Source organism: Perissodus microlepis, chromosome 18 (genome assembly GCF_051167445.1).
Source record: "Perissodus microlepis isolate ML-2025 ecotype Zambia chromosome 18, ASM5116744v1, whole genome shotgun sequence".
NCBI lineage: Eukaryota > Metazoa > Chordata > Actinopteri > Cichliformes > Cichlidae > Perissodus > Perissodus microlepis.
Window position 1 is genome coordinate 14,363,130 of NC_140478.1, and position 12,553 is coordinate 14,375,682.

The following is a 12,553-nucleotide window of genomic DNA, read 5'->3' on the forward strand; positions in this document are numbered from 1 at the left end:
AAATCACATAATTAAAAAACGTAAACGTAGGAACAAATGAGAATTTAAATCGATTTTTTCTGCACCTAGGGAAAAAAATGCCTCCTCCCTGAAGATAACAGCTGATACTCTGAAACAAAGGATGTGTGCCATCACCCCAAATCCTTTCTGCCTTAAGGGTCGCCCTCCCTCTATACAGGAGGTCAGGATCATTTAGCTTCATATAGTACCTGCCACTTTGCTACACAATTTAACTATATGCTCCAACCTCTTCTCCAACTTATCTAAAATCAGTAACTATTTCCTTTATTTTAAACACATTAAATGTTTAGAAGGGACTGTCCACACCATGCTTGAGATTCATCTACAACTGGGTCACGATCTGCATCATGAAGCAGAGAGATGATCACTGAGTCGTCTGCAAATTTGATTATATGTCAGTCCTGATCGAGGTTCTGACTCTCATTTGTATAAAGAACAAATAAAAGTGGAGTCACACCACTGAGGGGAATCGGTGGAAGGTAAAGTACATCTGATATTGTTGACTTTCACTTTCTGAGGTCTATCTGTTAAAAAGCCTCACTGATTCAGATTCCAGGTAAGTTCACAAACATAAAGGTTGAAGAAGAAGAAGACTGATTCCACGTTTTACTGTATATAATTACTATTAATTCTCTGTATTGTACCTTTAATGTATGTTGGCCTGTTTGTCCTGCAAGATTGGTCGGTCTTCTTTTTTCTTTTATTGCATGCTGTAAATACAAAGTCCATCCAAATATCGCAGGAAGGCCCTGCATCAAGACAGATATACTTCAGAGATATCGATCTATCCAGTTAGGAAGCATAAACCATTATGAATCTGCTGTGAATTGTGAATTTTACCTGCTTTGGTGCAAATGAAAGTTATAACAAGACATCCCCCAAAAAGAGAATGGATTTGCAGGTGCTGGCCACAGACATTTCCTTTTCTCTTTATCTATCCTGAAGGACTTTTCTCTACTTTTGCTTTTTGATAGTTTCCATGCTACTTCGCTGCATGGACTCCATTGATTCTTTTAAGAAACAGCTGAAGACATTTTTATTTAGAAAAGCATTTGATTAATTTCTTCTTATGCTGTTTTTATAGTTTTATTGTTTTACATTGTTTTATTTACTGTTATATTGTTTTTATCTTCCCATTTCCTGTGTTGTAAAGCACTTTGTGATTTTTATCTGTGAAAAGCGCTATATAAATAAATTTTACTTACTTACTTACTTACTGCTGGCTAAGATAATAAATGCAGCTTATTCAGCTCCTCAAAGATGCAGGAGAAACCATGAGGTGGACCATTACACACAGGGAGAGTGGACAGGGCCATATAAGGGCATCAACAGCGCAGCAGTACTAGAATGAGTACTTCGTGCAGACTAGTCGTGCATGTTTCTGAGCAAAATGTCAGAAACATGAGCTTTGAGGGCTCAACATCCTTTAGTGAGACCTGTGCTCAAAGCCCAGAACAATGAAGCTGAATTGGGATTTGCCCAAGAGTACCAGAGTTAGCGGGTCCACCAGTACTACCGAATTCTTTTCACAAACTAGAGCAAAACAATTGGCTGCCAATGGATTTTGTTTTGTTTTCAAAGCAGTGCATTCTTTTTCAAATGACCCCAAACTGCGCTGTACTGCCAAACATACTTCCTAGTCTGCCTTCACACACATATGAACCCACAGCACTTTCATCATTATCACACTGTGGACAAGAGCATTTTTACAGCTCTTACTTTACTTAAGTCTTCACAAAGACAAGCACAGATAGTTTATTTTAAAAAGCACATTTTATGACACAGACATGTAATGAGACACCATACGTATTATTGATAGCTGGCATTTAATAAAGCTCAAAGGAATAGAAAAAACAATAACAACCACAAAAAAAAAAAAAAAAAAAAAGATCCATGAACAGTTGAGCATAGTTTGTTAATTGAAAGGAAAATGAGTTCAGAGTTGGAAAAAAAAATACTATGGTTTTCTCTGTATACTTGCTGGGTTTTATACGATACCACACTAAAGCCTGTGTGAGACTTTACGCACTCTCAGCTACACTTTGCATTCAGCACACTTCCTTCAACATCTGCACTGCTTACATTGGTACACACTTCCATCAGTTAAATGTTGTTACAAAAAATACTTCTATATGCCAAAATATATCTGTACAGTGTAAACACATACTGAAGGAACGTATGATTTTAAAAAAGAAAATGTAACAGTAATGTAAAAGAAATGTAATAAGCATGTCCTGAAGAGGGAACATCTTCGATTAGACTCGACAACAGTGGACGGGGTCCTCAAGTGCTATTTACAACTGTGGACGACCTCGAGGGCGATCACGCTCTTTAACAGTTTATCCACATTAAAGTGACATTTGTAGTGTTTGTTAGATCCAAATGCAACATGGTCAACGGCGAGCATTTGAAATCACTCTTAAATTGCACAGACTGATGACACAGTGTGGGATGTCCGTCTAATCTAATACTCACGATAGTCTCGTCAGCGACGCTGCTGAGCGGTCACACTTTTTGCATCTGTAGCACAACAAAAGGCCCCCGAACGACAACATACCAACACGCACGTGATAAATTATAAAAGCTACTCAAAAAGCTACCACAAGCTGACTCGTTCATCTTTAATGGAACTGCCATTATATACAAACTAATTTAACTTATACAGGTACAGCATATTATGTTTCTCTGAATAAAATCTAAGACGCCTTTTTTTTAAAAATCATCTTCAAAGCATCGAAATCGCACTGAAATAAATTAAGAGCCTATTGCAGGTGCTTTCCAGAACAGTTTGATGGTACTGCACATGCTCGATAATCTCATCATTTTATTCGGAAAGTAAGTGCAATCACCAGCTGAGGTATTTTGAACCCTCACTCTTCATGGCACTTCACTATACACACACACACACGCTCATTCGAACACACACAGACACTAAATTTAACCGTCTAGAAGTTTTTCAGTCACGTGTACAAAAAACAAACAAACAAAAAAAATACATGCCTCTGATCAAAGATGGGGAGGCGGAGGGGGGGGTAAGCTGATCCCTCATCTGTGCCGCAACAGGCGGTGACAAAATGACGTTAACACTCACGGTGTGTTCGTATGACACAAAACAAGCATAAGGCCACACATGATCAACTCAGAGAAACCAAACGGCCTCTTTCAGAGGCGTGACATTCAGTGCTTCAGTGGTTCAACTAGATAAGGCATTGGTTCGCCTCTTAATATTTTATTCCTTCTCTCTCTTTTTTGGCACATGAGAACATCGATGCACGTGCTGACGAGTACACACTTGGGGCTCGTTTGAAGCTGTCCAAATGGTTACAGCCAGCTCTGATTTTGTGACAGTAAATCTGAGGCCCACCCGTGTTCTTACATTCCAGTTGTGATTTCTAAAAGTGGGAATGTCAATAAAAGAGCAAAATCCGCAAAGTCCTGTGTTTTTGCTCCGACGGAGCCCAACCCAATCTGGGCACTACTTGGGGTGTTTTTTGGGCGTGCCCTGCTTCTTGGTCTGCCACAGATGGCTGGCGATGGTAATGGCATCCACGCTGGCGGACATAGTTTTGGCAGGGATCTGGCTGAACTGCTTCCTATCGGAGTTGTACTTGTACAGAGCTTCGATCATCTTTGTTGTAATATTTTTCGGGCCGATGCCGGCCAGTTTGGTGATCTCCTCGGTTTCAGGGCAGTAGGTGTAAACGGACCGGAACTGGCAGCCGGCATCGCGAAACAACACCAGGAAGTTGTTGGCTTCAGATTTCTCCATTTCCTGTGGTGGCAAATTAAAAGAAAAACAAAAAAACATCTCATTACGGTTTGTTACGCTCTTTTTAGTCAGGAAAAATATATTTATACACACAGATACAAAACATACATCAAGTATCTTGTTTTTCTGCCCTTCATTGACTTTGCCAGCCAGGCAGCAGTGAGCCAGGGCGTTCTGGATGATGTGCTTGTTGGACTTGGCACTGGGCTCCTTATAAAGTTTAGGTCCTGTGGGAACAACGCACAAGCGTGAGACTGCAGACAAAAAAAAATGCTTCATTGTTCAGCAGCTATGCAAATGTAAACAAACTATCTAAACGCCTGTGTCTACCTGTGTACTCAGTGTTGGAGGGGGTGGAGGAGGTGGTGGAGTCGTTTTCCCAGTCCTTCTCTCCGTTACGGCTGCCGGCCGAAGGACAAGAAGAAAAGCCTTCTGCGGAGTCCGGCCTGGAGGTGATCGCAACACAAACCAACAAATGACACACGCAAACATAACCACCACAAAGATGACAGATGAGCGTGGACACGTTACCGACACGTACGCCAACAAAATGCACACACACACAGACATGCACACACACAGATGTGGCAAAATAAGGTCAGACACCGTGACACAAATCTCCAAGCCCTGCCTGTTGTCCCGCATTACATCATCGTACTGTCATAGTCAGATGAAACGGAGCAGCGAGGGGCAGAAACGGCACGTTCATCCAAGCAAAAGCAAAGTCTCGGTGCTGTCTTTATAGGTGCTGCGAGGGATGAGCTCAAGTACTTATGAAGGAATGAGCAAATACACTGGTGAAGCAGAGAGCAGCCAGCAGAGAGGAGAGTGCAAACAACAGCCTGAGAGCAGCACTGCAAAGGACGGGAAGATGGGAAAAGAAAAAAAAAAAAGAAAGGTGGAAACAGCTCAGCCACGCGAGTCTCGGGAAACTTATTGCAGAAGCAGCTATTCAGTGTCGACACATCCATCTGCTTTTATGCGTTTGCCAATGAAATGAGGTCTATACAGTAAATCAACACAGAATCACATCTACTTCGGTTTAATGCACTCGCTCTGCTGAGGCGCTCCTCGTCGCAGCGTTACTAACCTTCCCTTTCTTTCTTTGGGTGAGCTTAAATAAAACGGGATATTGGCAGAAGCTAGTTTGTGGCCTCTGAGGGAAGCATGCAAAACAGAGGGAGAAAAGGAGAGAGGGACAAGAGAGAATCAAGATGCAGACTGCAGATCCTCACAGGGAGAAACGAAAAAAAGAAACATTTCCTCGAATTAAAATCACAGCTGGAAGGTCACAATTGGGAGGACACAAACCCACAATCCAAGTAATAAACTGCTTTTGAAATTAAGAGTTTTATTCTTTATTCCTGGGCTGGTTTCAATGACATGGACAGGTGTTGATAGATGTTTGCGTTCCTTCTCCTGGATCTTTTTGGGTCTAAAATGTGATCGTCAGGCAGACAGGCTGCGCCTTACCTGTTATTCTTCCTGTTATCTGCGTCTCTGTCATTGTCGGCCAGATTGAGAGATGCCAGAGAAACGCTGGACACCGAGAAGCCTCGAGGACGCACACCTGCGGAACGACAGCAGACAGGTGCGGTTTTACCACGCGTCACAAAGTTCGGGTGCGGTTGCTCGCTGGGTTTGGCGCGTTGCTCACCTGTTGCTCTCGCGGGAGGAGTCGACGACTCCATGACGTCTCTGTGGATGGACTTGGGCCGTGGCTTTTTCTTGAGACTTCCAGATCGAGGCTTGATGACCTCGTCCATGTCCTCCATCAGTTTGAGCTGCTTCCTCCTCAGATACTCATTCTTGATGTATTCCCTCCTCGCCCTCTCGTCGTCCTTCTTCTGCTGTTCCTCCTCCGCTTTCAACCTAAAGAAGGAAACCAAGAGACAAGTAGGTAAATGCAAACTGTAGTTGGACGGTGAACACAGGCAGAAAGTCAGAAAGACAGACGGACCGTGCAGCCTCCCTCTTCTGCTCCTGGTCCAGCTCCTGCTGTTGTTTCCTCTCCTGAGCTTCCTTCTCTCTCCGCAGCCTCTTCTCCAGCAGAGCTGCTTTCTTGGCCGCCATGTCCTCTTCCCCTTTCACATCATCCTGGTGTTTCATGGACAGAAACACACAGATGTATAACAGACCTCCGATTATAAGCACAAGAAATGAAAGCTGGCTGAAGAAAGTGTGATTTGTGCAAATCAAGTGTGAAAACGTGTTACTAACTCGGGATGAAAAGTAAGAAAACTGACTCTTTGTAACGATGGCAGCTCTGATGTTGGTACATTATCAGAATGTACTGGACTAACGCGAGTTTGTGTTCTGGCCCATTATTCTCGGCCCTCATTCGCCCGTGGTGTATTGTCTCTGATCAGCTCATGGCTCAACAGGCTCATCACCGCACATGCTGTTCCAGACTCACACAGTGTGAAACTCTTCCTTCACCATCAGGGCATGCAGTCTGTGTTATTAATGAGAAGTTGGTGAGCCGTGCACCAATTACCATTACAGTTGAGGGAAGAGAGTAAAAAATGTGGGGTGAATACCGAACAGCCCCGTTTCATGGCAGGTACTACCTAAACATCTCGACTAGCGGTTATGCTAATGTTAGAAATGTTAGGCCATGTTTAAATCACCATCATTTTTTTGTAAAAGCTAAAAAACAAAAAAACTGGAGGTTTGTTTTGAGCTAAAAAATTTGATGCTAAAACTCACCGTGAAGAAGAAGCCACAGCACATCTTTTGGTCTTCTCCTGTTTCTCCCTCTCCTGCCATCTCCTGACCTTGGCTCTCTGGAGGCTTCAGGTTCGACTGAGGCACCTCCACCAGGTCTTTCCGATCCTCTGGGTCTCCTCTGACCTGGCTGTCTGTCGTCCCTTGGATCTCCGACACCGGCTGAGAGAGCACCTGTGATGTTTTCGATTGTTTGGATTCTCCCTTCAACTCCGTCTTCTTCTCCCGTCGCTCATCGTCCTTTTCTTTGGCTGCTTCTTTAGTAGGAGGAGTGTCAGCACTTGCCTTTGCCACGGCTTGCTTTTCGTTTTTAGTGTTTTCTTTGTTGTCCTTGGTGTGTGCGTTCTTGCTTTCCCCAGAACCCTCATCGTGGCCCAAGTAAGCAAAAGAACTGATCTGCGTTTGGCTGGGGGTGAAACGCCTCAGTCTGGGCAGGCTGTCAACGGAAGTGGGTGTGTTGAGCATTCGGCTAAAGGGCGTGACCTTCAAATCATTTGGACGCGGCGTCCGAGGGGTTCTGGCGTGGAAGGAGGCCGGTCGTCGTTTGATGCCGGCAGGGGAACGATTGGGTGCGTGTGGAGAACCAGAGGAGGACAGGATCGGCGATAAGGAACCCACCGAGCCTCTCCCTGATCCCCGGCCTGTTACACTGCTGCTACGCAACTCACGGAGCTGCCTGAGTGGAGCAAATACCCACAACATATATGTGACATGGTAGCAAGGTGATGGTAAGTGACCAATTCAAATGAGTGGTTTGAATTAGGTGGTACCTGTGTGGAGACGGCGCAGGAGGTGGGATGACCCAGGCTTGTTGCTGCTGCTGTCTCATGGCCATGATCTTCTCCTGCTGCTGGGCCAAACGCTGCATCTCTGTCTGCAGGAAGCTCAGCGACGTGTTCAGCCTCTCAATCGAGCGTGTGTATTCTGCAATATCGGTTTCTCCTGGCGTCACACCTGCGTCACCGCAAACATGAACAATGACATGAATTATGTACCTAAATAAATCTATTCAGACAGCTTCCTAAGATCCAGGCTGAAGAGTGAAACATTAGCAACTTACAGAACAATAGAGACATTTAATCAAAATATTTGAAAGACTCATTAAAAAACCCCCAAAAAAAACCATCTTGTGCTGTGATTTCGTACCACCACCATCTTCACATGGAGATTTCGGAGCTGCCCCGTCTGGCTTGCACCTCTCGGCCCGCTCCATGTTGCCCTGCCTGATGTCCTTGGATGAAGTGAGCGGCTCTGGTGGAGGTGTTTCTGCTCCTCCTGAGCTGGAGCTGGGGGGTGCTGTCACTCCCTTCCGCCTCACTACGTTCAGGAAGGCCGTTCTGCCCATTCTCTGTCGATGTCGCGTGAAAGCAGCTTCCACCTAAAGAGCAAGACGTGATGTTTACACACTTATATGTGATGCTAAGTTGCTATGAATCTCTTTAAGTCCATTTACCTTTTTCTTTTGTGCTTCGATCGCTCTGCGTTTCTCTTCCAGCTTCATCCTCAGCTGAATCATCTCTGAGGCGATGAGGTGCGAGGGATCTCTGGGTGAAGGAGATACTGGAGAGGGTGATGTGATTGGTAGAGGAGGTGTAGAGATCTGGAACCAAATGTAAACATCAGCGACACTGATTCATTGCTATTTCAGCCTGAGGTGTAATCCAGAAAGATTTGTGCGAGTGGCTCAGAATGAATGACAAACCTGAGATGAAATGTTTTTTGGTGAGTGCGTATAGGGGACATTGAGGTCTGAACTCTCTGGCGTGGTCCCTCCACTGCTCCTTCCCTCCAGCTTCCTGATCTTCTGCTCCGCGAAGCTCGTCATCCGCACCAAGCCACCTCCGGAACCACCGGAAGATGAGACAGGGCTGACTGTGTGTGATCTGGGCAGCGTGGGCGCTGAACTGGGACAGGGGCTGTTTCTGTCACCTCCATCTCCCCGTTCACTCTCAGGGTTAGGGCCACCGACCCCTTTGCGTCCTCCTTCCCTGCTTCTTTCCCCTTCTAGCTTGTCCGGCAGAGGACACGACCGGGTCATGGCCTCACAGTCTGGGTCCATATCTGAATAGTCTCTAAGCGAGGACGAGTCCTCATCCAAGCTCTGGATGTCTTCGGTCCTCACATGGATCCCTGTGTCGACTTCATCAGTGGATACAGAGTTAGGATCGTGGTCATTGAGTCGCGACTTTGCTGAACTCAGGTCATCTCCTCTACCTTGAGCTCCTGGAAGGTCTGAAGGTTCTGCACCATGGAGAAAGAAGGCATTATCTCCGTCCCCCATCCCCAAGCTAGCGTGCGGTCTTTCAGTGTCATGGATAATCTTCAAGGCCTCCTCAATGCTCGGGGGAGTTGATGGGCTGATGTGGCCAGCGTGGCTGGGGCTGTTTCTGTCTGGCAGGACCCCGTTAGAATACCTGAGAACAGAGACACGTAAATTAACCGATTACAGTCACAGTGCAGGTTAGAGGAATCTTTTAACTTCCTGCTCAGTGAGAATCAGAAAGAAAGTGTTGGATACCCTTTATATCTCAACATTCAACCATCACCTATCCAGCTACCATCCATCAATCCATCTGGTGTCACCATGTCAAGATGCTACAAATAAATTGTTTTCTAGAAAGAGCATTTATTACATTTAATCACCACCTACATGTGTAAAACTAATTAAAAAAACATTTTTTTGCATCCCTAACATCATTTAAAGCTGGCAGGAGCCATTACTTATGGATCAAAACAAGCCCGCTATACTGTACCTGCTTTGGCTCTTGACTGTGAATGTGTTGTTCCGTCCCAGAGGCTTGTGTGAGGTGAAGTCGTCATCCTCCTCTGGTATGTGTCTGCTCTGGCCGTTTACACTGACAGGCATCATGGAGAGCTGGCGTTTCATGCCTCCTCGGGACGCGTAGTGAACTTTGAACCCAAGGCCGTCGCTGCTGGCCGAGCGCGTCATGCCGCGCAGGGAGGGAGCCTCATCAAGCGGGAAGGTTGGGTCTCCATCCAGAGGAATTTCAAAGGAGATTCCTCGAGAGGAGGACCTAAAGAAGAGGAAAGGAGAAGAATTGTTAGTTTAATAAGGAAAAAAAGGTCCACTTAAGAAATGCAGGCCAAAGAAGGCACAGTTTAGCAGGGCTGTTGGATTTCAAGCACTTACTGTTTTTCTTTGGGCCAAGTCCCGACACAGCCATCAACATAAGACATGGAGGTAGATCTCTTCATTACACCTGTCAGAGACGCAGAGTATATTTGTTTAAGAGACTTATTGGCTGTATGAAAATATTTACACACACTGTGTGCGTAGTAAGTGTTTACTTTTACAGTGCTATGTTTAGATTGTTTCTACTGCTGCAAATCAGCCACTAGAGGGCATCTTGATTCAAAACAAGCTCTTTGTTTTTTTGTTTTTGAAGTTCTTGCCTCTTTTTCACACTTATTTCCACACTACTGAATAACGAATCATCAGAAATGCTCTAAAACATCTGTATCACAGCAGATGATCGATCGTTACCTTCAGAAGGAATTTTCTCTGGGCTCAAAGGTCTGTCTGCATAGCTCTGTTTGACTGGACTGGACACAGGAGCCATGTTTCTACAGGATACAGGCTCACAGGCTGCATACAAAAACATACAGTCAATATTCAGCTTTTCAATCATTTACCAACAGCGTGCTAATATTGTTGTAAAGCTGTACTATACCGTTCGGGTCGAAGATTCTGGGCTGTACAAATGACGGTTTAACCACTTCAAACCACCAGAAAAGCTCAGCCATAAACACCAGGTAGTTACTCTGCAAGACCACACCAGCTTAATGGTTAATTTGGAGTTATTAGTAAATGACAATGAGCACAACACTCAACGCTCGTGGCTCAAGAGTTGGGAGTTCGCCTTGTAATCGGAAGGTTGCCGGTTCGAGCCCCGGCTTGGACAGTCTCGGTCGTTGTGTCCTTGGGCAAGACACGTCACCCGTTGCCTACTGGTGGTGGTCAGAGGGCCCGGTGGCACCAGTGTCCGGCAGCCTCGCCTCTGTCAGTGCGCCCCAGGGTGGCTGTGGCTACAATGTAGCTTGCCATCACCAGTGTGTGAATGTGTGTGTGAATGGGTGGATGACTGGATATGTAAAGCGCTTTGGGGTCCTTAGGGACTAGTAAAGCGCTATATAAATACAGGCCATTTACAACACTTGACTTCTCCCTCCGTGTCTCTGTAAAGGTGCTACCAATCATAACAGATAACATCTGGATGGATTAACGAGGTCACAGCAAGTCAGCAGTCTGTCTCACTCTGGGGTTTGTGTGCATATACTTCCAAATGTTTGACTGTCTGATTTACTTAATATCAAATCCATACACCTTTTGAAAACTGCCAAAAAACACCATCTGGAGTTTAATTTAACATGTGCACGGAGGGATGCAGAAAGCAGCACGAGTCGTGAATGTGTTCGTGTAATAACCAGATAGGCTCAGGAGGTCTGCAAAGACGATGATCCGTAGAAAACTAATTTGTCAGTTTATTTCTTCTCTAACAAGGTGAGTCTTTAGTGTAATGGTTTACACGTTCACCTAACAAGCAAAAGATCCTGAGATTGATCCCGAGAGGAGACCCAAATCCCTCCAAGGTTGTGTCAAGAAGGGCATCCTGGGTAAAAATCTGCAGAACTACCTGCTGTACTGAGGGCTGCTTTCATTTCTCCTCTAACAAGGAAAGAACGAGTGCTGAAAGCTGTGATCTCTACTCCTCTGTGTTTACTTAAAGTAATGTACTGAAAATGAACAGACACATGCAGACATTGTTAAGATTCTGTGCGCAGTGAGTCTGTGGTGGACGGGCAGTGTGCCAGAGCCTTTAGCTGGCCTTCGTGATAGTGTTGTAGTACTGTACCACTAAAAAGTCAACATGCACACACACGCTAAAATTTATGTAGTGGACGAGAAATGAAGGAAAACAGTGTGCAAATACAAAACTTTCTGCTGTTTTATTTTTTTTTGAGGAATGGAAAGTCCCAGCGTGCTCGGATCATGGCTTGAATCTTAATGTTCCTTCCCACACTCTCTGCATACTATTTACCCACACTGCCACTGCTGCACTGGTGTTTGGATGGCACAGGGATGCTCTTAAAGTAGGTCTCCTAACCATAACCAAATGAGCATGAAAGGAGGAGCTCTGTGTCTATAAAAGTCTTTTTTTTGTTTGTTTTTTCACAAGAACAAGAGAGACATGAAGAGAGAAGAACAAGAGAGGCGGGCAGAGATGTGAATCTGTCCTCTGTTGGAGAAGGGAGTGGGATGGAGTGAAGGGAGTCTCTCAAAAGTACAGACACTGCACTCTGAAAGCACCAGCACACACAGTCTGTTGTAATCTGTCTCTCTCTAACATATACATACATAGACACACACACAGAAACATACACACAATAGCAATCCCTGTAAGAGCCAAGCCTACTCACATTCAAACTTTTCCTTGAGTGACTCATTTTTGCCCTTGTGTAATTTCCCACTCTTGCTCTTCCCCCTCCAAAAACGTCTCACCATTTCTCCATCTCCTTTCACCGTGAAAGCAGAACTGTCTACATCCAGTTTGACCAACCTTTATAGAAGCATGGGCGTAGAGCAGGTCCTCCAGGGTGAAGTGGCAGCAGTGGTTGAGGTTGTTCCTGCAAAACTCCTGCACCAGTTGTAGGTTGTACAGACTGTCAGCCAGGGACATGGTCTCCTTGAGGCAGATATCTGTTCAGCAAAGGGGAGGGGTCAAACACAGAGACACAAGGAAAGGGTAACGCGCCATACAGGAAGCCGAGGACACGATAAGAGTTGATGTTTTAAAAAAGACTAGAGGAGGAAATGACTCTTAATTGTCCTGCATTTGTCATAAGAAGCCTCTCATTTGAATCACTTAAGCTCCTTGAAATAATTTGTGATGAAAATGTTCAAACCCTCTTCAAGTGCTTTTAGATGAATCATCAGGATTTTTATCCCCTGACGTTACTATAAGGACGGCCCGTGTATGTGTAGGAGGTCTGACAAGGCAACGGAAGACTACAGCA

General features: G+C 45.1%; 1 protein-coding gene across 5 annotated transcripts in view; it reads right to left on the reverse strand.

The window, feature by feature from the left end:
- Window positions 1–1,775: 1,775 nt before the first annotated feature.
- Window positions 1,776–12,553, reverse strand: part of camsap2b (calmodulin regulated spectrin-associated protein family, member 2b) — a 34,345-nt gene continuing 23,567 nt past the window's right edge. For 3 of the 5 annotated variants that reach the window (XM_084913019.1, XM_084913024.1, XM_084913020.1), the window contains 17 exons: window positions 12,097–12,236; window positions 10,210–10,300; window positions 10,023–10,124; window positions 9,669–9,738; window positions 9,271–9,552; window positions 8,220–8,931; window positions 7,971–8,117; window positions 7,664–7,895; window positions 7,288–7,471; window positions 6,500–7,193; window positions 5,751–5,887; window positions 5,448–5,662; window positions 5,264–5,360; window positions 4,881–4,946; window positions 4,121–4,236; window positions 3,899–4,017; window positions 1,776–3,793 (listed from right to left, as the gene is read on the reverse strand). In XM_084913019.1, coding sequence (XP_084769145.1) covers window positions 3,497–3,793; window positions 3,899–4,017; window positions 4,121–4,236; window positions 4,881–4,946; window positions 5,264–5,360; window positions 5,448–5,662; window positions 5,751–5,887; window positions 6,500–7,193; window positions 7,288–7,471; window positions 7,664–7,895; window positions 7,971–8,117; window positions 8,220–8,931; window positions 9,271–9,552; window positions 9,669–9,738; window positions 10,023–10,124; window positions 10,210–10,300; window positions 12,097–12,236 — 3,701 coding nt within the window. In that variant the 3' untranslated portion in view covers window positions 1,776–3,496. The remainder of the gene's footprint in view (window positions 3,794–3,898; window positions 4,018–4,120; window positions 4,237–4,880; window positions 4,947–5,263; window positions 5,361–5,447; window positions 5,663–5,750; window positions 5,888–6,499; window positions 7,194–7,287; window positions 7,472–7,663; window positions 7,896–7,970; window positions 8,118–8,219; window positions 8,932–9,270; window positions 9,553–9,668; window positions 9,739–10,022; window positions 10,125–10,209; window positions 10,301–12,096; window positions 12,237–12,553) is intronic. The other 2 variants (XM_084913022.1, XM_084913023.1) reach the window with 1 other exon arrangement.